The sequence below is a fragment of the Corvus kubaryi genome, unplaced genomic scaffold (assembly GCF_017639235.1).
Source record: "Corvus kubaryi isolate FWS band 111438036 unplaced genomic scaffold, C.kubaryi_AGA036_p1.0 138, whole genome shotgun sequence".
Lineage (NCBI taxonomy): Eukaryota > Metazoa > Chordata > Aves > Passeriformes > Corvidae > Corvus > Corvus kubaryi.
This window is the reverse complement of record NW_024580672.1, coordinates 13086843-13114501: the sequence shown is the minus strand read 5'-3', so window position 1 is coordinate 13114501 and position 27659 is coordinate 13086843. Positions and strand designations below refer to the sequence as shown.

Here is a 27659-nt window from a genome sequence, read left to right as displayed (position 1 = left end):
GGCTGAAAAGCAGGTTTAAAATGGAGTTATTGTTGTTGCTTCTCGTCTCTCATTTTAAAGTAACTCTTGAAAAGTGAGGCACCCCAAATTAGAGGAGCCCTGTCAACATAGCACTAGTAAATGAAGATGTTTTATGTTTTGGGGTTTTTTTTTCTTCTTTCTTTATTCATTTCAACCTTTTCCAAATACCTGATTCCATCAGTCTACCTTTATTACTCTGTGTATCATGCTGAAGATGAAAGTTAGGGACTGATACTTGGCTGTATTTCTGAAGTGCTGAAGTTGGCAAATCAGGATTCTGGTACTTTTGAGACACCCTATCTTCTGACATCAAGCCATATCATCATCTTCATTTTTCTGCATTATAGGATGTCCACTCCTCGTGCACGTAAGTGGAAGAGAAAGGTATTCTTAGATCTGGGATGATAGAGAAACCACTTAGAAAAGAGATACAGATTCGTATGGCCACAGGATGTCTGTGAGGGGGCAGGCCAACACTTAAAAGTACCTTCAGCCCCATCTATCCATGTGTTTTTGTCTATTACGTGTGTCTGACAGTGAAGTGTCTGCCATAGATGTAGCCAGTATTCACTCTTCAAGATGTGATGGGCTATTCTGATTACACTCCGTAATTTTAAAACCTTTCATTCCACTGTATTAGGATCTTACTTTGAGGGTGAATCTGCTTAGAAAGGATCGCACCTGGAACTTCCAGGGGTTCCTTTCAACATAAATTATTCCTTTTGTATTTAAACACTCCTAGTTTCAATGGTAACAGTAATTTCTTACTTAGACCAGAGAAGGAAGAATAAGATTCAGATTAATTTTATCAGAAGTTGTACCATAGGTAAAAAAGAAAAGCAAAAAAAAACCCAAAAGCTGTTACCATCAAGTGACCTCCTTTTGGTGTGTTTTTCTCTTCTCCCACACTGCTGACAGCAGTAGTGACAACAATTTAGAGGACTATTCACTTGGGCTAATGTTGGCTGAGGGAGGCTAATCCCATCTAAAATTAATGGAGAGGAAGAAAGCTTCTCTAGAGTGGTAAGCATTAGCCACTTTGAATCATCCTCTGGAAAAGCCTATCTCTTTTGACAGACTGTGGACACAACCAGGGAGCTAGTTTGCATAAAGCTAACATTAGCCTATGTGAATAACTCCCCCTTTCCCTATGGCATTACTCCTGCAACAGTCTTACACTATTTGTGTTAATATTTGGGGCACCACTAATAATCCAAACCAGTTTTCCAGCAGACTTGATTCTCTTTGATGCACATCGTTGAAGATGAAAAAGTAACAAGTAATTTCCATGTTAAAAGTTGTTTGCCCCAGATTTTGCAAGGTTGCACTTTCTGCTCGATCTCAGATAACTCTTCTGGGTTACCAGCACTTGTGCCAGGGATGCATAGGTCCTTCCACGCAAAAGCCTTGTGAATGCTCTTCCCTGTTTTTAAGACATTCCATGTGGTTATGTTTTTAACAAGCAATGCAGAGAAATACCCTCATTTTAGCTAGGGCTGTGTGTGAGGACTCAAAGCACAGACACCTGTTAGGCATCCTGGTAACACATCTTGCACACAACCCTTTGCAAATATCCCTTGCTATCTCTAGGCAAATTGATAAGTGTTTGGTGGCAGTCAGCATCCTGAAAATAAACAAGGAAGGGACATCAAAAGGAGAATAATGATGCCAGATTGTATCTTTTTTTTTTTCCCCTTTCCTTTTTAAATTGACCACAAGCCAGTGTGGAAAGTGTGTTGAAAAATATAGTTTCCTAGAGTACCCATCAGTCTTTTACAGACCTCACTAAGCATAATGTGCTGGGGTAACAATTAAGGTAAAATATGGAATTAAAAGTGATAGGAATCTCTAATGTTGTTTCCTACTCTAAAAATAAAAAGGAAAAAGAAAAAAATCAACTAGCAGAGCCCAGTGGAAGATAGATTTCTGGGCCAGGAGTGTGATCAGTGAAACAGAAGGAAAGACTCTCAAGCAGTAATCACTGTGCTCTTTACCACTGACTCACTCAGGCAATCTTTAGGCAAATCAATATGTCCTTGCTTATTCATCTGTATAAATATCAGCCCTCTGTACCCTTAGATAACTTGTTCTTTTTCTGGTTTGGGCTCCTTGGATACATACTTGTAGTTAAGGGTAGAGCTGTTTCTCTGCAAGATTTTCTGTGCTCTATATAACTCTGCTTTTCCTACTTCCATGAAAAAAACCCCTACTTTTTCCTTTCCATCAGAGTTGGATGGTTCACTGGATTAGGAATAAAGACATGTACTCCATATCACTTGATGTGCTGCTGATCTCTGTGGCGTTGAGCAATTCCTTCACTTTTCTGTATGTGACTCACCTCTGTCTCCTCTTTCTCTGTCTCTGTCCTTTGGTTGAGACAGACAGTATGTCCAGTATGTCTCCAGTTCCTTATTATACAAAGTGCCTGTCAACACTACGTTCACTTGAAGCCATAGGTTTTAATATAATGCAAATGATAAACAATAATTTATTTTTAAATTTAAAGCTGTGCATGTGTGCATGAAAATTCTGACACTTTGCCCTAAATTCTGGTGTAGTAAGCCTTTTCTCTTCTGTTCTCATTCAAATACGACACACAGAAATTTGTGTTTAAACAAAAAAATGCACTTATTTATTGCAGTTATCTAAGCAATTATGAATCTACTTAGTAAATTTATAGCAGAGCAGAAAGCAAGTGCTGGGTACCCTGTTGCCTGTAACACAGATAGTGTATTTTAGTAGAGAAGGGAATTAACCTTGAGGACAACATACTAAGTGGAGTGGTAAATTCATCATCCCTTGGACTTGAGATTGGGTGTCTTTCCAAATGATACAATCTAGTTCAGCTATCAGTTGTTGACCTGAATAATTCTCTCTACTGCTTGAGTTACTGGTAAAGATGCTGCAGCAGCTGTTAGGGGGAGAACACACTGATGATCTTAGAGGCTCCTTCTGTCTTTAAAATATATATGCCCGTCAGAATCCTTTAAATATCTCCTGGTAAAAAATATGTTTCTTGTCACTTTTTTAGCATGTGAGTTGAATGAACTGGGGACATCATCCTAATGCAGTTGCTTGCAAACTACCACAAAACCAGAACACTGGCTGATGTGGCTCATAGGTGGCAATGTGTGAGGAGTTATTGAGGGATAGGTAGGAAGAAAGCTGGGGGTCATGTTCAGGATGCTTTGATGTGCTGAACATTCACAAAAGCAATTGCTGTGTCATGACCATACCAAACAACTCTGCATGGCATTAGCGTGTGGTTCATCAGCAAAAGCAGCTGCAGAGCTGCAGACATAACTGGTGTTTGAGTGGGCTGTGAAGCAGGTATCTGGCAGCTTTATCACTCTGATGAGTTTCCATCAGCATTCAATAAACACCAGTTATTGGGTAACCTTATTGATGGCTTCCACATGCGTGATTAATGCATTGCCTGCAACTTAAAATGTTCAAAATCTCTGCAGCATCCTGTGAACTTTATTGCTTCAAGGATATTTAAGCCTCTTAACAGTGGAACTTACAAATAGCATAGAGATGAGGGGAGTAAATGAGGATCTGCCCTGTAGTCCGTTTCTGTATCCTCAATCATGAGTCTTACACTTTATTTTAGGAAGGAAATACCATATATGATTTTAGCTGCTTTTTTATACAAAACATACTGTTCTGTTAAATGCAGTGTTGGAAGAGAAAAGCCTGGTCCATAGTCTGACTCAGGGAATAGCAGCATACCTCCCAACCTTTGGCTGCTCTGAAGAAGAAATGTCTTGTGCAGCAATTTCTTCAAATGTAATGTACTTTGTTTGATACTCAAGTAAGCTGCACTGGATGCATTTTGGGAACGTGTCCATCCAAGTCCCTTTTCATTCCATTTCATTCCTGTTTCAAAATGTCTCTTTTACCACCGTGGAAACTTCTTTCCCATTGTGGTAATTTTTTCATCCAACAGATAGTCAGGGGCAAAAGGGTGTGAAAAACCATAAAGGACTATTGATTATGCCTATATAAACATGTTCAATCTGAAGTCCTGCCCTAATGCACTGACCCCACTTTTTCTGCAGACTGCATAGAAAGCAAAAGAAAGGCAAGAGAGATTAAATTGGAGAAGTACATCACCAAAATTGCAGCAATCCACATGATGCTTTCCCTACTGTTCTTTGCTTTCCTGAGATTTTAGATCAGTTCGAAATACGGTCTTTCACAGTTTAATAATATTTGAAAAATGCTCTTATGAACAACAAGAATGATGACTGAAACCTTGTAGAAGACTAGAATTTCTTCAAATGTGCCTGCATTTGTAGTAGTAGTAAAAGTAGTAGTAGTAAAGTACAATTTATCAGCAATAAACTTATTCTGCATAAATGAATTATAAGATGAAGAAGGACTTGCTGTCATGTATTTCAAGTTGTGTTGTTGCATGTCAGTTGTCTTTATCCATTTGGACTCTTATGTTTATAGTTAAAACTAAACTGTGCTTTTGGGATGTTACATTCTCTGGTGAATTTGAAATTTGAGGGGAAAAAAGATCTCTCAAAATATTTATGTGGTTCACCGGTGCAAAATCTGTGGCTTAGGTGCACTGGTGTTTTGAGGATTTTTGTATGTGAATAAATTCTGTGTGAAGGGGTGAGGGGGAAACACCATGAATAGCATTAGTTTTAATCATCTCATAGGAGCACCAGGAAGAATGAGAGTCAAGAAGTGAGCATATGTGAAGAAAGTACCAGGAGCACTGACTAGTAAAAACCTTCTCATGGAATTGGAGGTGAATTTGAATCAAACCCACTGCTTTCAAAGCTGTTCTGAGCTAGTGTTCCAGCTGCATCTGGTTTTTTTAGGGTCAATAATGTAGTGTAGATTGATTTGCTTTGGTCTGATCTGTGTCCAGGGAGAATGAGTGGAGAGTGCATGGAAACTATAGGTGAGAGAGCCTTTTCTTTTTGAATGTTAGAATACCGAAGTTGGTAAACCCAGTCAACAAATAGACTCCATGCTGTATTCCATTATAACTTGTTTATGGGAAATCTCTTAAGTAAAAGAAAAATATTAGGAGCTTTCTGAAAGTATTTCCCTAATGTCTCTTCCAACATGCAATTTAACATTTATTTAACCAGGTTTTGAATTTCTATGTGCATTTTTTTTTTTTTGCGTGAGATTAAACCAATGTATAAAATTGAATATCCTCATCAGCATAGGAAGCACATGGAATTGCCACATGATTCAAGATCTGTAGATCTTGAATCTCTATGTGGAGAAGCATCATGATCAATTATTTAATCCAATCAGTTTAGGTGCTGAATGATGAAACATGATGGACACTCAGGGTTCAGTTCTATCTGCAGCAATCTGTATAGGCACTAAAGTGAAGATGGGAGCACAAGACATTCCTCACATGAAAGGTTTAGTTAGGAAAAGTAATCTGTTGAAAACAGAAGGGGTGATGGTAGGTCTTGACTGGCATAATGACCCTTCAGATGGCATTATATCAAAATGGGTGGGTCAAATAAATCCCAGTTATTCTTAATGGAACATTTTGGAAGACATCATGATTTCTCCCTATATTGTATAGAATTTAGTTGGCTTTTTTGTACTGTGAAAGGCAAAACAAAAAATTAATCAAGTCTGAAGTTGGTGCTGGAAAGGTCGGGAAATTAGAATAGGAAAAAGAATAATACATGGCAACTGTATCCTGCTGTTACCTAGACATGCCAGAGCATTTTAAGGTGAAGCTCACACTATCCCATAAAATACATGAGCAGCTCTTATGCTTCGCACACAAGTTGGGAAACAAAAAAGATGGAGGAGAGGAGTATTGTGTCATGTCTGGTGTAGATAAGGAAAGAAGTTCAGTTTTCAGATGTCAGCTTTCCCTGCTCCAGGAGACAGTGGTGTCGTGTTGTGAGAAGGCTGGGGAATTGTCTCGCCATTCAGAGGGTTTATTTGAATTCTGTTCAGCCTCAGAAAGTATTTGTAACCTCAGACCAGCCTTTTCTTTTCCTTTGCATTTCGGTTTTTTTATATAAATGAGGTAGGTGCTAAGTTTCTACTTCACAGAATATTAGGATCTAAAAAAGCAAAACAAAGCAAACCCAGACTGTTAATGGTTGTTAATGAATCTGCGTATTACACAGAAAAATAAATGTACAAGAGAAGAAGCAGGAAGAGAATGATTCCCTGATGAACAAGGGTCAAATCTGAGAGATCAATACAAGATTTGTACTTCATAACAGTTTTGTGTCTGTGACAACAGAAATGTCAGCTTGGCCCTCAGATGAAAACACAATAAAATTGTAATAAGTTCCTTTTCTATCTGTGCTTGAAAAATAAGTGTAGCAAGGAACATTATCTAACTTCAGTCTAATAATGCAAATTGTCATCAGACAGCAGTGCTTGCCAAAGAAAACAAAATGTCATCTTTGAAGGGACTGCCTGCACAAGGCTATCACAAGAAGTCCCAGGAGAGAGAGGGATTTTGTAACAAGAACAAAATACCATGCTGGGTTTAAAAAATATCCATACAAGCGCTACAATAGATAAAAGGGGAAAAATAATCCCAGCTGTATCATAACTGATTCTTGACAAAAACGTAGCCTTCAAATACTTCCTTTTTTTTTTTTTTTTTGGTCCAACTAAATAAACTCGGTTTAAAAATGAATGATACTTAAAATAAAATATCTGAAAAAATCCTTACTGCAAAGAGTTTTTTTGGGGGGTGAGGGGGATTCTACATAAGGTAGGGAATTCCCCATTTGCTAGACATACATTAGTGCTGCTTGTGCTGCTGTGAGTCAGTAAAGGCCAAGGCTGGTGCTGAGATAATGGCAGAGGATGAAAAACCTTCTAAAGCCTGGTTATTAAAGTGTCTTATCAAAGACAATGAGAGCTTTGGATATGGGTTCCCAGGGAGCTGGTATTTACCTTTGAGAGCTGTTGCCTTTTCTCACACACTATCTCCAGCTCACTGGGCACTGGCTCCTAATTTAAGAGTCCAGCCCTGACAGTAGAATTGCTGTATCCATTTCCTACCTTTGAAACAGACTTAGAAACTCTTGCATTTCTCCACATTTTTGCCTGAATCATGTCTTCCTCACGGCACAGATTAGGAGAGAGCAAGGCTGTTTGGGTGCTGTGCAGCTTCACAGCCTCTGTTGTGATGGGGGCATTGACAGATGCTCCAGGTAAAGGCCCCTCTGGAGGAAGAGTTGTGCTGGAAGAGCCAGAGGGAAGCTGTGGCACTGGGGCTGTCAAGCAGCTGGCACTGCAGTGGGGCTGCAGGCATGGAGGAGGGTGCTACACCAGCACAGAGAATTAATTCATTCTAGATACCATTACTGTCACCAGCAAATTCAGAGAGGGAATAACCTGCTGAAAGCTGTGCTTGGGGAAACCAGAGAGGGACAAGGGTGAGAGATACAAAGGTGGGAAAACAAAATTCAGTATGATGACTTCAACCATCTGAACGTCAATGTCCCTGGAAAGCTTACATCCTATTTATCCCTGGTCTGGAAACACAGAGGGATTTGCTGAATTTGGATTGCTCCCTGTTCTTAATTAAAGGATCATATAAGCTTTATTGAAACTTAAATTACTGTATGTCAAAGACAGTACTTGGCACAGAAGAAACTACTTTGCTATGAAAAGAAAAACATTGACATCAGAGAGATGATAGATAATAGAAATAGCTTATTGTTATGTTTTTATTTCTTGCCGCAATTATAAAAGCAGGGCTAGAAATGGATTTTGAATCTGAAGGAGGGAAAATACTTCCTGTAATGGTAAGGTTCTTGAATATGTGACCTCAAATCACTTCAAAAAGTGGTTATTCAGTGTTCCAAAAGATTTTCTTCAATTTCCAAAAAGCAAAGTTTTCCTTTGTTATAGTTAGGATTTCCTAAAGTTTCAAGTAAAAATGTACCTAGAATCTTCTACTTAAGGAAAAATAGCAGACTCACTGAAGTTTTAAAATTGGATGCATTTGTAGCCACAGAACTAAACTGTTTCTCCCTCTTATCTTCTGTCCTCTCCACCTTCCTTCCTCTCTCTTCTTTGACAGTGTTCAAGAGAAAGAGAAAGAGGTGAATTTTTAGCTTTCATATTTTAAAGTAAATTTTAACGCATGCCAGTCTACTGTTTACTAAAAAGCTCTTTTAATTAGTTTCTCCATGTTCTTCCAAGTTTTTACCATAGGAAGGGTGAGAGATATTGGGGTTTGCATTTGGAATCAATATCCAAATAAGTAGACCTCAAGGTTTTTTACGTCCCAGTCTCATAATTCTTAAAATACTTTCAAGTCATCCTTCTGATGAACCCAAAGCTTTTAAATAATCATTTTTTCTCCTCAGTTATTCTCACAGTCATCCATCTTTCTCTTTCCTACCAATCCACTGCCACTGTGTGTTCCAAAAAAATTTGCTATGGTTGGCACATAAAGATTCAGATCATTTGCGTTTTATACAAAATCCCTTAAGAGTTGTCATGAAAAGGGAGATCATAGTTCAAAAAACAATGTCCAACATCTGCCTTGCCAGAAAAGGGGACTGACCAAGTCTACCAGGCAAAGGAAGGAGGGGAAATAGGATGAATCTGCAAGTGTAGGGCTGACTGCCTCTCCATCCTTCCGTATGATAAATTTGAAGCTAAATAAAGCAAAAGAAATAACAGAACCCAAGTGATCCTTCCCTCTACTGGCCTTCTGAGAATTACCTGATGGCAGCACTTACAGAGAGCAGCTGTTTGTAAGTGCTCTGTAGTAGTAACATTTGTATATCATTCCACAAAGACATGTTAAAGGATTTATAATACCTGTAACATGCCTTTTTGCTGACCTTTCTCAGCCTGGTTTGGTATTTATCATGGAAAGATTTTCTGAAATGATTGATATATTTGGGTATTGTTTGTGTAACCGGACAAGGAGAAGGTGTCATGTTGTTTGCAGGAGAAGTACAAGAGCAGAGGGAAAATCACGGGTTTCCTTGGAACAAGGAACTTGTGCTATTTAAACTCATCCAGTCCTGCAAGGGAAATCTAGACATATTAGAACATTTTTTGGTGCCAGATTGAAAAAGCTTCCTAAGGATGGCACTGCTGATGGGAAGAGAATGTCCTTCTGACATAATATTGAGGAAGGTAACTGGATGATGAACTTTCATTCAGGGTAGGTTGCTGGGTGCAACCATAAAGTGATCCCTCAGGTAATACCAGCTGTATCATACACATATCACACATCTTAGTATTTTCTATGCCAATAAAAGGCACTATAGACATGTTTCAGCTGCCCCAGGTGTGTCCCTTTGAGACTGGGATAAATAAAAGTCCAAGTCACTATCTCAGAACTGGTAGAGGGTTTTTCAGGTTAATTCTAATTCTAATTTCTCTGGTATCTTTGTGTTTTACTGTGGTTCATGACTGTTCATTTTTGTCCACAGTTATTCAGTTCCGTGGAGTTTGGCAGAAGATGGCTGCTGCTTCATGAGGGAGTTACACCAAACAGGTTCTACTGGTAAGACCAAAACCCTCTTCCTGGATTCCTTGAAACAACTTCCCCACACATACAGAGGTGTTGGAATGAGGTCTTGAAGGCAATGTGTCTGAATGCAGTCTGCACTGCTGATTTGTTGAAATTAATTTAGAACTGGTATGAAAGGGGCATTATGTGTTTATACGACATTGGAATATTGGGTCTTTGATCTAAGGGTGATGCAGAACTGAAATACACTGAATAAATAGTCTGTAGAAAGCATTGACTTAGAATTGGAGAGTAAAGAGTTCAGTCCGGTCTTGCTACAATTAAGGAACAAAGCCTGAAGTCTTGGAGTCTTGGAGGACACCAGCATTTCTGCCACAGGTAGAAATGCCATCCTCTAGTGGCTAGTGTTGTGCTTTAATTACTGTTAGACCTGCTTAGTCTAGGCAGCAATTAGTGTAGCTTTGACTTACATGGAAAAGAAAGCTGAGGGATGAAGGAGTCGCTGAACCTTTTTTTCCCTGCAAACATGGTTGTATAGTCCAAATCAAAGATAATGTTTTCTTGTGTTTTGCTGTAAATCTGTGGGACTTCTCATCAACTCCTTATGGAGGCAGTAGTCCGCCTGTGAGCAGAAGTGGGCTTATGTCCTCTGAATATGCCTTTCAAGGAGAAGCTTTTGATAAAATACTCAAAGTGAAATCAAGAGAAGCTGAACCCAGTGATTAAAATGAGACCAACGGCATAGTTTCTAAACTCTAAATTTATGTCAAAAATAGGTTTTGAACACAGCAATATTCATGAGTGGTTCAGTTCAATATTTTCTTTTTATTTATAAAAGAAGGAAGAGCTCTAGGTCAAATTTACTTCTAAAGTTGAATTTATATTTGGTCTGCAAAGGATGTACCAGAGATTTTGTTTGCTGCTTCTGCTTTTTAATCCTTTCTTAGAACCTGTGTTAGCTGAAGCAAATGCAAGCTAAATTCCGTTTTTAACTTCAAGCCATTTCTGCGGGAGTGTCTGTATAGACAGTCATATCACTATTTTTTTCCTGCAGAGCTCCTAAAAGGGTCTCAAATTGGCAGATGCAAATACAAAGCTCTACACATCTTCTGGGGTTTTTTTGGCTAATAAAAGAAGATTATAGAAATATGGATATCCTGATTGGGTACCAAAATTGTAATTGCTGAAGGGGTCAGAGGGCTGAAAAGACTGTCCCTGTTCCTGGATCCCCATGTCCTGTATAGTATTCCAAACCTTTTGAACTTTCTTGTCATTGCTTACAGTTCTGGTTTACTGTGAATTGAGCTGATGGACGCCTGCAATAAGAACAATGATGAAGTTATAATTTTCCCTTTCTGTGGAACTCAAACTTTGAAGGCCTTATAGAAACTAACAAATAAGGGAACTCAGGCTTGGAGTTTCAAAGGAAAAGAGCAAGTTAGAAGATGAAAAGATGTTCCAACCACCCATCTAATTTCCCTACAGCCATTCACAAAGCATGAAACTGCAAGCCTGTATTTTCACCTTGAACAGAATACCCCTTGCATAACACACCTCAGTGTAAGCTAGACTGCACTTCTGCTGTCAAAAGTGAAAATAATACAATTTGTAGAGACACTTGCATCTCATTCTGGCATATTTGTGATGATCATAATGACCCTAGGACAAAAAGAATGCTTTTCGCTGCAATTCTATGGACTCTGTCTGTCCTCAAACACATCCACAGTAGAAAACAGCTGTGCATGTGTGATTGAAAACACCACAGAGAGCAACACTGGGCTTTAATATGCATTTCCATTCTGTGCTGCCAGGTACCTGAGGATAACACAGCACTGAAATGCTGAATCAGAAGGGCAGCCCTTTACACTGAATGCGTGGTCACTGTTTACTCCCCAGGCAAGAAAAGCAAAAGGGAACTGGGGCGTAAGAGTGTGCGGAAGTACAGTTGAAATCCAGATTTCTACAGCACCATATCTGTAGCAAGTGCTGGTGTACAAGCTGAGCCTTGCTCAGTGCTCTGGGATTTGTTGTTGGTTGGGCTTTTTAAATTTATAATTGTATATGTTGGCTTATAAATATGCAGAGTGTAATCAATGTGAGAAGTGAGAGGACTGACTTCTTAAGAGCAGAAATAAATAGTGAAGTAAAATGTCCTGAAGTCACAACTTAAAGCAAAATATAGGGATACTCTCCTGTTCTGGTGATTTATCTAAATCCAGTGGCTTTGAAGGGATCAACCAGGACACAGCTGTAGTGGGCAGGGAATGAGAGAAATGTTCTGATATCTGAGGAAGGTTGAGGAGTTGCTCTAGTACAGATTGCTTCCAGTACTCTCTAAGCTAGGACTTCTCTGAAATTGGAAGACACAAGGCCTCTGGCATCAGGCCTTCTTGAGGCTGCATTTAGTTACACTTCTTGTTTTGACAGGGGAGGTGCACCTGGAAGACGTCAAAAGACTTTTACATGGATTTGAATGGTTGATGAAAGCAAAGATGCATTTTCCTGATTGCTCACTGATATTTTCATCGCCATTTTAGTCTGTCATGCTGTCTTGTAAATAGCTTGTGGGTCACTCAGAGTCTTGTGAATAAACTCCACTGAGCTTGCTAGTTTTAGTCCTGAAAAGGCTCTACCTGCAAACCATGTCAGAGAAGTGGTAGTCTTTTACAGCTGCATTTCTTATATCTGTTGCCAAGAGAATTTTCTTCTTTATTTGCTTTTTTTTGGCTGCTCTGTGAAAAACGTCCTCCTCCTACCACTCCAGAGAAATTTAAACCCCTGAAGAAAAACAGTCTGATGATGCTTACTACATAACTCTGATAAAACACTCCGTGTAGACACAACTCAGTTCCTTGTAGATCATATGTACTTTTTATTCTTGCATCCTCTGTTTCATTAAGAGGAGTCATTAATATGGAAATAGAATACTTTTTTTCCAAAGCTCTTCTGTTCCCCTTTTTCATTTTTCCTCCTGCAGCTCAAAGTGATGCCCTGACATTCACACTTGCAATGAAAGAGGTGTAATGTCACTCTCTGAAAGGAGCTACCAGGTGGGAGATGAGCAGATGAATTCAAACCTTTAAAATGAGAGAAGACTGGAGATTTCTTGTCTTAAAAAACCTCCACCAAAAAACAAAGTAAAACAAAATTTGAAAAAAGAGATCTGTAATTTTCTACCTCATTAAAAGGTTGTTAGGACACACTTGTGGCTGGGCAGGCTTTAGTGATGGGCTACTCTAAAACTGACACCTCTAATAATTGCTGTAATTTGGGTATCATCACATATCTGTTTGCATAATCTAGGGATGTGGAAGTGGTGTACTGAGGAAAATGTACTCCACTCAGAGAGTCAGTTGCATGTTATGTGTCAGGTGGAGACATGGAAGAATCCACACTGCGTACAAGCCCAAGACACAGCAGTTCTACACTGTATCAACAATGTTCATGTTTTTTATTATTTTTCCTGCAACTTCTTGAGATTTTGCTGTTAGATGTGCTGTGACAGCAAAATGCATGGAAGTTTTCAAGGTACTTGGTAATTCTGGAACTGTGCTCTATGAAAGTACCCAAATTGATAGGAAGGAGTATTCTAAGCAGTATTAATTCAGGAGCATAATGCAGAAACAACAAGTTAATATACATGGATTATTGCTGATAGCACAGTGTTTACATATGTAGTTGGCATTAGGAAAAGAGAATGCAGGAGATCCTAGTTAAAAGAGTTGGATAAAGATTTAAATAGCTTTCTTTAAATAGTTCTGGGTTTATTTTTGTGACAGTTGTTGGGTTTTGGTATACATTCCTATTGTGGAATTTTGCTGATATAGATGTTGCTTTGTAGTGGATACAAATGTGAACACAACTGGTGAATGTACTAGTTTGAAAACAAACCAGTGGGAGGCACCAGGTCAGAATTACAATTTAACAGGGAAATTAAAAGAAAAGGAAAAAAAAAATGTCAGAGAACACTGGGTTAAACTGACAGAGTCAGGATACAACCTGACACCCTGTTAGTCAGGGTGGTGGTGGCAGTCCGATAAAATGGTGGCTTGCAGTCCTCCTGAAGTGGTGATCCTGTAGAAAAAGAGTCTGCTCTTCCTCGGAAGGTCCAGTGCTGGCTATGTGTCTCCTGTCCTCTGGAAATCCAGTGGAAAGGTGTTGGTGGTGTTTGGAATCTCAGATTATATCCAGGATGGAATGCTTGGTTCCTCCCTCTGGGTGGAGCATCTCACAATGGGGTAATGAGTCACGAGGCCAAGTGTTGATTAGGCTCATTAACAGAAGATAGTCCGGAGGGAGTTATCTATGAGTCATGCATCAGGACAATGATGGGCCATTAACAGAAGATAGTCTGGGGGGAGGAGGCAAGGAAACACTGCCCCTCCTGATTTCAACAGCTCATGAGGATGGTGATAGAATACACTGCAACCCCGGACAGAGAACCAGTCGCACTGGGAATTACGTTGCTTTTTTCTTCCATTTTTAAAGTGGTCCAGTCATCTAGTCATAGTTCAATAGTGATACTTTGTGGCTTGCAAATCCAAACATCCATGACCAGTAGTTGCAGAAAGACTGCTCAAAGTGCATATAGTTCAATATGACCAAAATACAAATGCAGACATTTGTTGGTCATTAAAAGCCAGGTTTTTATTCTGGTCCTCAAAATAAGTCATGCTTTCCACCAGAAATTATTTTCTACAAGTCAGTAAGTCAAGGCATCACAATTAGAGCTGGCCCTAAAAAAAAAAAAAAAAAAAAAAAGGTTAAAAATCTTGTTAAAACGTCTGCAAATTTAATGGTTTTTAATCAAAATGAGACATTTTTTCTGAAAAGGATCTCATCTAATTCTGATCTGAACCTAACCTTGAGAAACTTGGAGGGGGAGGAAAGAAATAAAATCAAATAATAAAAGTGTCTTAAAAACTAACATAAAATGAACAACAGAAAAGCCCAGCTAGCAAATTAGGTCATCAAATTACAATCATTATCTCTATCAGTGGTATTGATTTTATTTTTTTACTTATTCAAGTGTTGCACCCAGACAAGCAAGTAGGGGAAATACAAAATAATACCACTCCATACTTCAAGAAGATCCGAGGGCTGTAATAATGAGAGGGCTGGAGCACCTCTCCTATGAGGCTGAGAGAGCTGGGATTGTTCAGTCTGGAGAAGAGAAGGCTCTGGGGAGACCTTAGAGCACCTTCCACTGCCTAAAAAGTACTACAAGAGAGCTGAAGACCGTCTTTTGTCAAGGGCATGGAGCGATAAGGGGTAATGGCTTTAAGCTGAAGAAGAGCAGGTCTAGATCAGATATTGGGAGGAAATTCTTCACTTTTGGGGTGGTGGGGCACTGGCATGGGTTGCCCAGAGAAGCTGTGGATGCCCCATCTCTGGAAGTGTTCAAGGCCAAGTTGGATGGGGCTTGAGCAATCTGATTTGTGGAAGGTTTCCCTGCCCATGGCAGGAGAACTGGAACTAGATACGCTTTAGGATCCTCTCCAACCCACACCATTTATGATTTCCGGTAGGGTCATGTGTCCATGATGTTAATGATTCCCTGAAGAAATTAAAGGAGATACGTCAGTTTGGTAAGAGATGTTGCTAGGTCTTCGCTCAGTCTTGTGTTTTTCTGAGAATGAGAAAAAAATGGAGAATAGGATAAGAAAATGGAGGCAACCATTGTGAAAGAAGCAGCCAACCAACCTCTCCCATCAATTAATTTAAAAATATGCACACACACTGAAAGGGAGAAAAACCTATAAGCAGCTGGGAGGACAGATGAGTAGATAGGGCTATATTTGTGTTTCTTTTATGCATAGTGGCAAAGAAAGTTAATCTTCAGAGCATAATTATAGAGTATATATATTTCCTTTTCCAGAGGAGGCTGGTAACTGTATTTTAAAAGCTCTGACTGTGTTCACTGGAGCAGCTGAAAGAGCTGAAAATCAAGGGGATGAGGTGTCAAAGCCCTGTTAAAAACTTCATTATATTCAAGCACTTGTAGCAAGCTGGGTGAACTGTCCCAGTGTTCCTGTCAGTTCTTGGCTTGGTAATATTTGCACGCCCACCCAGGTGGGCTGAGGCAATTTAAATGCCTCAGTCTCTGGGCTGTTTACAAATGATGCTGTGTATAGCTGAACAAGACCTTTTAATCACTGCAGGGCAACTGCTGGAGGCTGATGGGAAAGATGCCAATCAAAGTGCATTGTGACAGCCTGTCCAGAAAATCATCCACTTGACTTGACACACAAGCCTTATTCAGTGAGTTGAAGGGAAGAAATTAAATTTAAAATCTATGTATTTCATAGCTTAAATATGGTGGTTACGGGTACATGCCAGAGAAATCCACAACAGTTTTCAGGATATCTAAATGAAGCAAATACTCATTTGAATAAGCCTTTTGGGACCGAGAAGCCTCAGTCTGATTGATGCATAGGTTGGTGTGTTTTAGTTTTCCCAATTTAGCAGATATTTCTTAAAAAATCATGCAGAGATACTTTATAAATGAGTACAGACTCCCATGAGCTTCAGCTTTTCTACATCATCCACTTTCCCTCGTTAAAGTTCTGCAGAAGTAGGCAGGCATCTTTTGGGGTCTCTCCCACCTGCCATGTGGTCCTGGGAGAGGGGCCCTGGGGGGAGACATGGGGTTTCCCTGGCCCTCGTCAGCCTCGTTCTCCATTGGTTGTTTTGTGTTCCCCTGTGCGGGCAAGGACCCTCGGGTCCTGTGATTGCAGCAGTTCCTCAGCAGAGCCCCGGCCATGCAGCTGGAGAAATAAACATCTCTGAAACATCTACCAAGAATCGGTCCATATATATTTCTTTTCCACGGGCCTTGTTGTCTGATACATGTGTTGCAGTTTCCCCACTGTAACAGGCATCCATCCACCATGTTCAGAGTCTTGATTTGAGGGTTAATCAGCAGCAGGAGCCTGCAGTGCTGTGCAGCACCCTGGGACGTGTGAGTCTCCAGCAGGCATTGGACTAAGCAGCTGATTTCTCTGTATGCACCTGTAAAGGACAGACCTTGAGAAGGTGAAGCAGTGCACAGTTAAGTCACCTGTGGATTTGTCTGGATCTGTGTCAGGAAGGTTGCACTGCTGTGTTCTCTTGTATGTTTAATGAGCAGCACACTGTGTTACCAGAGTTGACTTTTCGCTCCTGCTCTAAATGACCTGCTGGCCTCCTCCAGAGCTGCCTGACTGGGCCACAGCACTACAAGATGCAAGAGACATGGTCTTAACACAGTAGGAAATTGTGATCCTATTAGACTGTACCAGCAGAGAAGCTGTGAATCAGGTAGGTTTGGTCCATGACATCAAGGAGGGGAGCTCAGAGACTGTAACTAGAGGGTACTTTCCTCCTCCTTTCTCTTCAAGCCAGCTTGAAGTCTTGTTTCCTGCAATAGATGAAAAAAAGATACAAGACTGAAGGGCTATCTTAAAATCAGGATCTAGTCCTGATAACTGAATTTTATCCACTTAGTTTAGATCCTTATTTCAAGACATTCCTCCCACCCTGTGTTACCAGCAATAGACAGCTACTTCCTGGGAATTTGCATCCATCTATTTCAGAGTTTTAGCCAAGTTTCCTCTCTGGAGCTTCCCACGGAGAGCAGTGGTGTTACAGCAGCAGGGGAGAAGGCTTTCTTTGCTAATGCCCTCAAAGCTGTGGCAGAGTGTGGAGGGGTGTGGGTCATTATGCACTAGGGCTCTAAAACTAGCCCTAAAACTAGGTGGTGAGATGGTGAGAGTAAAAGTGACTCCCCATGGCCTGAAAGTCACACCACTACCCCCGTTTACTTACTGTTGTTGGCAGCAATAGCCACCTGCTTTTCTGGGTCAGTGCTGTGGGGTGGCACAGTTGGGAGAAATTGGGCTTTGCTCACTGCATTGCTGTTTTCTATCCCTTCTAAAGAAAGTGTGACAAAGTAAAGCAAACTGTAGAATGGATCTGGCCTGGTGGCTGCCAGCTGAATTGCACCAAATTGTATGATTTCATGGGATTGCACTATGTGGGAAAGAATAGTGCAGAGATGTAACAGGGAGAAACTAATTAAATTATGGTCAGGGGAGATTTATTTGCCAGATATATAGAAATGAAGTGCTGATTTATACCTATCTGGAATCTGTCCCTGTGTTTCTAAAACATGTCAGGAGGATGTGGTTAAGAGATATTAAAGCTAGAAAGCAGTCTTTAAAGTATATTCCAGGAATAGTAAAACCTGTGAAATTTCACATAATAGGGACTGAACTAAAGAAACGACAAGAATTGCCTCCCACACTAAGCTCCCTGGTGCAGATTCACTGACTTCTGCAAGCAAAAAAAGGAACAGAGAGTATCTGCAAAGTCCTCATGGAGTCAATATAGCAGTAAAAGGAGCCTGGAGTACTCTCAGGCGCTATTTTTGTCTCTGCCACATAGCAACTGTGTGATCTTGGTCAAATCAATGAGGCCCCTGTGCTCTTGACTAATCAGTGAAGTTTATCTATAAAGCTGAGAACAAAAATTTTCCTCAGCCCCTATTTCTAACTTGGTCTGCTTGTCTTGTACTTTTCCATAGGTCTTGAACAAATCAGTACCATGCAGGGAAGGTTACTTAAAGGTTGATTGTCAAGTACTTTTGTATCTTTGGACAAAAAGCTCCCTGTTCAGTGCTACATGTTACTATTTTTATGAAAGGCAATTAGAATTTAGTGTTACAGAAGCATCAGTGGGACCAAAAAAATGCTACTGAGGACAACACGAGTGTCATCCACTGTTGTTGTTTTCATTCTGTTCTTTAAAACAAAACCAAAAACCTGCCATTCACTAAGTTGGAGGAAGGTGTCAATTTTTTAACATGAAGTGACAGGATATGTCCACAGGCAGTGGAGGAGCTGGTTTTGCATTGGCAAGATTTACGATAAGGGATCTGCATGAATGCTGAGGCTAAAGGAAGATAAATCCCCAAAGGCAAATTCTACCAATAATTGAATTACAAAGCCATTATCATGTGCTGAACAAAGCAACTTTATAGCTTTATTGTGACAGGATAAAGCTTGTTAGAATATTTATGCACATAGGGTAACTTTGGCATGAGGATCTCTAGGAGTACATTCCCCCTTCCATGTGATTGTTGCAGCTAGTTAGTCTTTCTGTGTAATGCGGTGTATGTGGAGATGGGGATTTGCTCAAATTGGGACTAGGAAGAAGGAATGCTGAGGGTCAGGAGACAAATATATTGCTTGTTAAGAACAAAGTCATCTGCAGAATGCAGAGGAGGGCACATGAGCATTTTTCATGCAAAGTAGTCAAACTGGATTTTCCAAGCCATGTGTCAGTTTTCTGTTTGGCATTGCACTGCAGCCACATCTGAGCTACTCCCACTCAGCATTGATAAGCTCAAAATGGCCAGAACTGTGTGAATCTCCTTCCATCTACCTTCATAGAGATGCTGTTATGTCATTTGTCTGCCAGCCTTTGCTGCATGAACAAATCATACCTGTTCACCTCTGAAGAAGGTGAGCTACGGTCACAGGAGTCCTAATTCTGCACTTGGTCACTTCCTCTCAGACATGGGAAAGCTGCATAAGGCCTCTGTGTCCATATAAAGAATGAGGGACATCCACATTGGTTCTGTCGGTAGAAAGGACATGGTAGCATTTGGCATTCTGGGCCATTTGCATTGAAGATTCTGTAAATAACAGTGTCTTTTACTGGTTGTCTTAAAAGATGCTTGAGCTTGGCTGCTGTGAGCATGTATGATACAAGAAATACATATGAAAAGATTGCCATCAAGTTTCTTGTGCATACAGTCCCAAGTACAGTGTGTCTGTGTCTGAAGTCAAGCATCCAAAAGCAAAGGCACCCAAAGCTACTTTCCAGAATGCACAAATCCTTGAGATGCAGCCCTTATTGTCTGGTGTTTCGAGTTCGTTGTTTATGAAAAAATAGTAGTTTGAAATTAGGTGCAGCAAGTAGAAGCTTTTGCTTTCTTCACAATGATGCCTTTTTGCAGTTCTGAGTGGTCTGACTGCCTTGCAAGCCTCATCAGTTCCCAGCATCCATAAACAATTGCTTTTGTCCCTGGAAGTGAAAAAAGATAGAAGAGGTGGAAACCCCAGGATAACAGGGTCTCTATTGAATTTTCTTGGCTCAGAGGAGCTGACAGGCCAAGGAAGCCAAGGTTTTAGAAATGTTTCAGACAGAGAAGATGGCAAGGGGTTGGTCACTACAGAAATATGCCAACTAGCATTTACTGTGCAATGGGCAGTGCCAGGCTGCTTTTGTTTAGTTCAGCCTAGTTCTAAACCAGGGGATGATTTGGGGTCTTTTCCCTGTGCTGCTTCTCACGGTGGATGTAGAATCTGCATTCAGAGCAATTACTGTGCTGCAGCCAGTGGTATCGATTTGTGAGGCTCTCAAGTGCAGATAACTACTTAGCAGGCTTGATAGTGATTAAAATTTTAGGAAGCAACTTTTTAATAGGACTGTGGGGGTCCTAAATTTTTCAAAATGTAAGCATCTTCAGTGTAAAGGCAGCGGGGTCACTGCCTTGCCCTCCCTTTGGCTTTTCTAAATCCTCCTTTTCCCAAAAGATTTTTTTTCTTTTTCTTTTCCTTTTTCTTTTTTCAAAACATCCAGACAATTATACCAACAAAACACTAAAAGTTAATCACAAAAATACAATAGGCACCATTCAACAGAAAGAATTGCAGGGATATCCCTGGTGTCCTGAAGTTTCTGGGAGTATTACAGAAAGCCGAAGATTAAAGGGACAGACAAAGGACATGCTGGCATTTTACCACAAAGTGAAAACATAGACTGAGGCAAGAAGAAAAGTTTGTGCATATATGAGTGTTTGGTCTTTGAGAACAGATGCTGAAAGGGAAGAATGGATTTGAGAAATACGAGAAGAAAGCACTGCCAGCATAGCGAACAGAAGTTGCTCAGAATAGGGAATGGCAAATTTTGGACTGTTTATTTTTAGAGAAATTTCTAAGACAAATCAGTAGCTGAGTGGGCCCCAGAATGGTGTTCGTCTGTAGCCCTGCTCTTTGTAGGTTGCTTGGTTTATTAGCTGTTGAACACACAGCACTTTTCCTTGTCTAGCTTGTGAAGCATTGCATTGACCACATGCACATAATAAGTATACGTGTAGTAAGAAATAAGATAATGAAGTACAGTGGAGTGAAGTACTTGTATCAAGTTAGAAACACTGTGTTGGAGGCTTTGGTGCTGTCTTGGGCCAATCCAGCGTGTAGTTTCCTTCTTCCCCATGTGAAGATTGTTATTTTTTGATCATTCTGTCTTTAGTTTAAGAACCTTCCAGTCTGGTCAGGAATACAATTTCTTTGTAACCAGTTATTAATTCTTTTTCATACTGATGCCATGGGTTTAAACTACTTAATAATATCCAGGCTTGTAGAGGTACGTTGACCTTCTCAGCTTCTAAGGATGATGCTTTTTTTTCCCCAGCCAGATGAAAAAGACAAGAAAACCTGCTAACAGTATAGCTGCATGCTTGGTAGTGTTGTGATGGATTTGGTTGACATACTAAAAATTCAAGATTTCTTATATATATCCTACAGTTCCTAACACCTTTTTTCCAGTAGATGCTTTAGGAACAGATTGTCCTATGCATGTAGAAGGATATGTCTATCTTCCTACGGAGAGCGTGTTCTCAGGGGCAGTGCAACCAAAAGCACAGTATTTCTCTCCTGTATATGCTCACTGTGGTCAATATTGCATTTCTGACTGTCTCCTAGGCTTTTATATGTCCTAGAGTAAATAGTAAGGCTGATGTAAGCTGTATAAAACATTTCTCAGAAAGGGGACTTCTCAGGACATTCAATTACCCCTTTAATTGCAATCCATAGCTCATCCGTAATTTGTGTTTTTAAAATTAGGTAATAAACATATTTCAGGTTGTTTTGTTTCCTGCTTTGGGACCTTTATGTGATCACATGTGGGTGTCTCTAGTGTAGTGTCCAGACATCTTAAATTCGATGGAGAGGAACAGGCCTTTCTAGGATAAATTCTTCTCATAATGTCCTATCTAACACTGTTCAGCTGATCCACAGTGCAAAAATGCCTGTTTCACCTCTCTGCCTGCAAAGAGAGTTGAGTGAGATTAGTTCAGAGTTAAATATCTGTAATGTATAACTGGGTGAGAATGGTATTAATTTATGTGGCTTTTCAGGTGGTATGGAGGAATGTATAGAGCAATATCCCAGGTCTACCATGGAACAAGACAGCATCATCCAAAAAAAAAAAGTGACATTACAAAAATCCCGGTCAGTAAGCATTCTCAGCAGAATCCAGATGGAAGTGATAGGTTTCTGGCTGTCAGCTCTGTACAGTTAATATTGATTTGAGCAGATGTGTATTTGTATTTTGCCTGTTCTTTACAGCTGATTGTTCATGTTGTCATTTAATATTATGGGCCTGACTATGTCATTTAATATTATGACTGACCTTGTGCTGTCACACATAAATTAAGCCTGTTATATATCAAAGCAATGAAATGTGTATTTTCTAAGGTAGGGAGAAAGATCTGGCAGATAGGAAGACATGGATATGGCTCTTGACTATACCTCAGATGCCCTATTTGACTTCAGGAATTTCCTCCTCTGGACCTTAGTTTTCAACTTTGTCATCACATTTCTAAATCGCAGGAGTTAGCAGATATCAAAAGAAAGGAAGTCCTGGAGGTTTATCACCAGTCCTGTGTCAGCCATCCTTGTTCTGTACCCCCTTGGGACAATTGATGGCTTAATTCTGCCTTGAGTTGAAGCTTCTACAGCACCAATACTGGCTGTTGTAGTGTGAGACTAAGCCATATGCAGGTGACTACTTTCAGGGCTTCAGGGGTCCAGATCTTTATATGCTGCTCTTAAGACACCTAAGAGTTTGATGTAAATTATGGCTCATAAAATTGGCTGTCTTTGCCTGAGAAGATGCAAAAGAGGTTTTTCTTGGGGTCAGAATAGCTCTGTGAGGAGGAAACTGAGTGTACACTCACATGCTTTAACTAGGGCAGCAGGTTCTTTGCTGGATGAACACCATTGTTGTGCTCTGAAATGACAAAATGTTCAAATTTGTGGAATATATTCCTTGTTTCTTTGGAGAGTTCACATCCCCACGGAGGTGTGTGAGGTCAGGAGGAGGAATGAACTGACAAAGCTGTGCTGTGTCCTCTGCAATAGCTCAGTTCCAAGTGGGCTATTCCAGTGTTCCAGTTCTAGAATTTAAAGCCCACTTAAATAAACAAGAATAGAGAGGAGATATGCCATAATGCAAACTTTGTCCTTCTGCAGTTTTTTTAGAGCTGTTTGTCACTGGCATCTGTCTATCTTGAACTGAATTGTAGCGAGCAGGCCCAGCATGGTGGTGCTAAGTCTGCTGATCATGGCAGACATAATAAAAATCCCCCAGGAAAATGCTTCCTTCCCCCCTCACTTGGTGTCAGTTACCAGGAAGCAGAGATTTTAAGTGGAAGTTGAATTTTTAGGGGAATAACACCTTGCCATAAACTGATTAAAAATGGCTCTCCATTTATTAAAAATGAAGAAGAGGTAAAAGCAGTGCTGGCTCAGAGTGTTTTCTGAAACTTCAGTCCCTGACAAAGGAGAACAAAACCTTTCCTAGTGAATTGCTACATGTTTTGTCAAGCAAAGGTAAGGATTAATCAGGACACAGTCTTGTTATTGTTAACATTTTTATAATAGTTATTAGTTAATGCACATGATGATTAAGCACTGGAGGTTCCTCTGATTGCAGTCAGTGGGAACTGAATTAAGGTCTAAATCACTGTTTGAATCTCTCTTCTGATTTCCTGAAAAATAATGGGGCTTTGAAGAGAACATCTAATTTGCTTTTCACTGGAAATGAATGTGTGTCTTCCCTCATGCCTCTATTAACTAGGAGGTCAGGCAGCTAAAAAGAAACTGGTTGTTTAACCCTTAGCTTTAATCCGGGATTATGACTTGGATGATAGGATCAGGACCAGAAACAAGGCTGATTGTCAGAGATGCTGCTGAGGCTTCTGTACAGTGGGATTGGCACATGCTGCAGTCAGTACTCCCATAATTCAGGCTGCCCATCAAACCACTGGCCATTTGGACTCTTCCAGGGAATTGATGAGGCCAACACTGCCAGTCCAGGGGAACCTCAACAATGGAAGCAAAACTTAATTCCATAAACTCCTTACTCCTCAATGTCTTTGTTACTTGTTAATTCAGAGGGAACAAACAGTCATTTTCAATGTAATGTTTCTTTTATTAATGGAACACTGTTTTTATTAGATCAGAAGTGATAAAATGTCTCAGGATGAAATGAGTTTTTAAAACTTCTTAATTAATGAGGGAACATTGATCATTAAGTGTGTCAATAAAGCAAATGTGCATAAAATGTCCAATATAAAGGAACAGCTATAATTAGTATGCTGGCAAATACTATTATCTCTTCAGTTAAAGTCTTCTGTATCCCACCCTGAACTGAAATGCATCTTTCTGACCAAACCAGGAGAAACACCAAAATTTCAGGTGCCAACAAGAACAGGAACAAGTCTCCAGGTGGAAAGAAGTGAGGTAAAGGGGTGATAAATAAAGAACTCATACGTACAATGACATTGATTAGATAAAATGGTAGAATTTCTTCAAAGTATTCAAGTTCATGTTAGGGAAAACTCCAAAATTCTTTCAAAATTTTCAGTTCTTATTTGTGAGTATGAGTTTCTGTCCAGCTAAACAGGATCTCCTTGGAAAGTAATATCTCAGCCATTCATGGTATATGTTGTTTTTAATGCCCTTGTCTCAATCTGTCTTTTACAGGTCTATGATGGGGAATGGAAGAGAGCCTGACCTTGTGCACCTGGAGGCAAGGACAGTGGATGGTCGTAAGTACATCACCTTCCAGATACTGTGGTATACTGGGCTCTCCTCTTATTGCTGTAACCATGCAACATGATGATAGAAATCTCACTTCCTTTTAGTGATTCACTCATTTAGTATGAGGAGTTTGGCTGCTGCAAGTTAGGTCTGTCAGAAGAGAAGCCTTTCCAGCAAGGCAAAAAGTTGGGTTTATCAGGCTGTGAAAGCAGCTGAGGGCATGGTAAGGAAGAATAGGTGATAAGCAGTAACTGGAGTTACTACACACAACACTTTTATTTTTTCTTATGATTTTTGTTGATGGGAACATGACATTGAAGTTCCTGGGTCACAAAGTCTAGCTGCTGTTTGTTCACACAGTAAATAAAATCACCTTGTTCATGGCTTTATAGCTTTAGCAGACCAGGGATACTCTGCCTTAGGTACTACCTTTGAAAATACCTAATTTCTCTCACATTAGAAACCTTTTAATGACCAGTGTAAGTGCATTCTTCACTGTTACTGCATGTCCTGTCATTGTCCTTCACTTTCATTAGCTTCTTTCCCTCCCTGCTTTGCCTCTTGAGGTGCTTGATTTTTTGTTTGTTTGGTTTGGTTTTGGGTTGTTTTTTTTTCTGTATTCCAGGAGCCTCCTTTACCTGCAACTCCAAAATATTCTCCTAATTGGCTGTAAATTCTCTCAGGCACCCTCAGCCACCTGCTGGCCTTTTCTCCTCCCATCCAGGCTTTCTCAAGGTTTATCTTTGAGCTCCACTGCCTTTGCAGATCTTTCTCCATGGATTTCTTTTCCATAACACTGGATTGCCTCAGGCAGGCATCACACTAGAAGCCCAGCTGCCAGAGATCCAGTCATTTTAATTCCATATTGTTTCCTCAGTAAATAGCAGTTTTCCTGCAACATAACAAGAAGGTTTTTACCATTTGCAATACATAAGTATTAATGATGCCTTCAATTAATTATTTTTTAAATGGATGAAGTTCTCCCTTGAATTGTACCCTCAAATACACTGGTGTTACTTAAAATGTGCATGTTGCCATTGGAAACTTAAAGAATACCTGAAGAGTTAATTGTAAGGCAATCTGGTTTTTAACTTATGGAAATTTAGCTTGAAAGAGAATTTTTTGGAAGATGAATTTTGAAAAGAAACAGTTGCGATAGAAACCATAAAGTTTTAAAAGTCTTTTCATTTCAAGATATGCAGGATTAGTGACACTGAAAGAACATATGATCTCTATTTCTTATAATTTGTGATCTATGATTATTATTTCTCCTTCAATTTCACTTACCTGATGTGGCAGCAAGGCTGGGAACGTGAGGCTTTTTATTTCTTGTGATGTGCTAAATAAGAAGGAAATAATTCTAACAGGACAATGCCTATTTCAGCACAAAATACTGCTGTTAGAAGTCATTAAAATTTGAGGTCATTGAGATGAAGCACTACAAGTGATGTTTAAGGAGCTGTATTCTGGTGATGCATTTGAGGGATATTCAGCTCACAGTGGGCAGAGAAAGTGCCATGCTCCAAATGCCTTGAACAGTCTTGTTTGTGTTCCTAGGCTGAAATAAGAGCATTTTGCACAGCTGTAGCACATTTCTGCAGAACACTTCTTGAGCTCCTGACAAATTAATAGTCTTCATTTTAGCTCTCTAAGTGGAGACCAAGAAACAGGTAGATGAAATTGGCTTCACTGAGGAGTCAGGCATATTAGTAAAAAGAATATATCGGGGAATAACAAATTTCATCAACTCAACACCAGTAACAGATTCTGCAACTTACATTGGCTGAGTTGTGAGGGAGTACAACTGAAGTTTTTCAGTTTATTCAGTGTCAGAACTACAAATACAAATATATCAGTGGTGTCAAACCTTCAGCCAGTGGTGACCCTTCTTGCAAATCAGTCATTTGGATGAAATTTCTCGTAATGAATCAGGAGGTCCCCAGCTCACCTCACTGGTGATATAAGGTGTTGGATTTTCTGTACGTGTGTGCTCTGTTTTGCCCCTTGTTCCAAGGAGTGTTGGTCTCTACCTACAGGACTGTGGTGGGTAGCTGGAAGCAGTAACCTTGGAACATCTCACAGCATTTTTTTGCCAGGTATTTGGAAGCACTGCAGGTCACAGGATTTTAAGGCCAAGACAGAGTGTGCACATGGTCCATTACTGTAGTTACCATGAGCAACTTGGTATGTACAGGTCTCTTGTCTATTAGACCTTTCTTCAAGAATTTAATCAGTCTCCTTTTCCTGCACGAAGTAATCATCACCCTCCAAAGGATGAACAAACCTCTGGAATGGAGCAGGTGTGTTTCTACCAGTGGGATAATGCAGTGAAGTGTGCTGAAGTAAGAAAGATACCTTTATTCCAGACTGAGGGTAATCTGCAAATAATTTTTCTTGAGTTTTTATGGTTTTGGTTTTTTTTCAATGTTCTTGCTTTTGCTTACTTTTACTTTGTTTGGAGCATCTCTTTTGAGAGTTAACCAAGTGTAAAATTTCAATAAAGGAATTAAATTTGAAAAGGTAGATTTGCAAAAACAAGACAGAGAGAAAAAAAAGCAAAGAAAGGGGAGTAGTGTGTAAACAACCACACAATCTGTACAATAAAATAAAAGATCCTAAAGTGGACATAAAAGGGATAAGCAAAAACCTGCTGAACTAAATACAGATAAGAAAAAACCCCTCAGTTCTGTGCTGGTATCTTTTCCAGCAGAAGCTGAAGAGTAGAACTGTGACTTTAGGTGAGAAGAAGCAGAAATGTCAGCAGGGTACAGGGTCTCCCTGACAGAATTGTCTGAGAATATCTGTGAGCAACAACCTGAGCATTGGGCTCTCCTTGCTAGAACACCAGTAACTCTCTCTGCTCCCTGATTGTGGTCTGTCTGTGTACTGAATCTATTGTGCTTATGTACATCATGTAAAAGGTTTGCAAGGCCAAAACAAGAGTCTCTTAGCAGGCATAAATCAGTATAACTTCAGTGGTGTGTTGATTTACACCTGCTGAGGATCTGGCTAGCAATGTTGTTCCTTAGTGCATGTTCTCCCTATCTCTTTTTTTCCCCTTGGGATCCAGAAAAAAGATGGACTCCTTCTGAACACACTGTATCTCATCAAACTAGGGTGCAGGTAGTGATGAACAAACTGAGTACAGCCTGCTCAATTTAGTTCTATTGGTGGAGACAGATTTGCTGGGCTAATCTTTGCCATTTATGTTTTTCATCCCGTTGTGTAAGTTTTGGAAAGCACCACGCAAATTTTCATCTCGTGGAATGTGATGCTTTTGTTTATTTTTAAAGGCTTCA

General features: G+C 40.0%; 1 protein-coding gene across 4 annotated transcripts in view; it reads left to right on the top strand.

Annotated features, from left to right (window-relative positions):
• The window catches only part of LOC121660173 (VPS10 domain-containing receptor SorCS1-like), a 264051-nt gene that overhangs the window by 162037 nt on the left and 74355 nt on the right, over window positions 1-27659 (top strand). For all 4 annotated transcript variants that reach the window (XM_042019278.1, XM_042019275.1, XM_042019277.1 and 1 more), the window contains exons 5-6: window positions 9447-9520; window positions 24304-24368. In XM_042019278.1, coding sequence (XP_041875212.1) covers window positions 9447-9520; window positions 24304-24368 — 139 coding nt within the window. The remainder of the gene's footprint in view (window positions 1-9446; window positions 9521-24303; window positions 24369-27659) is intronic.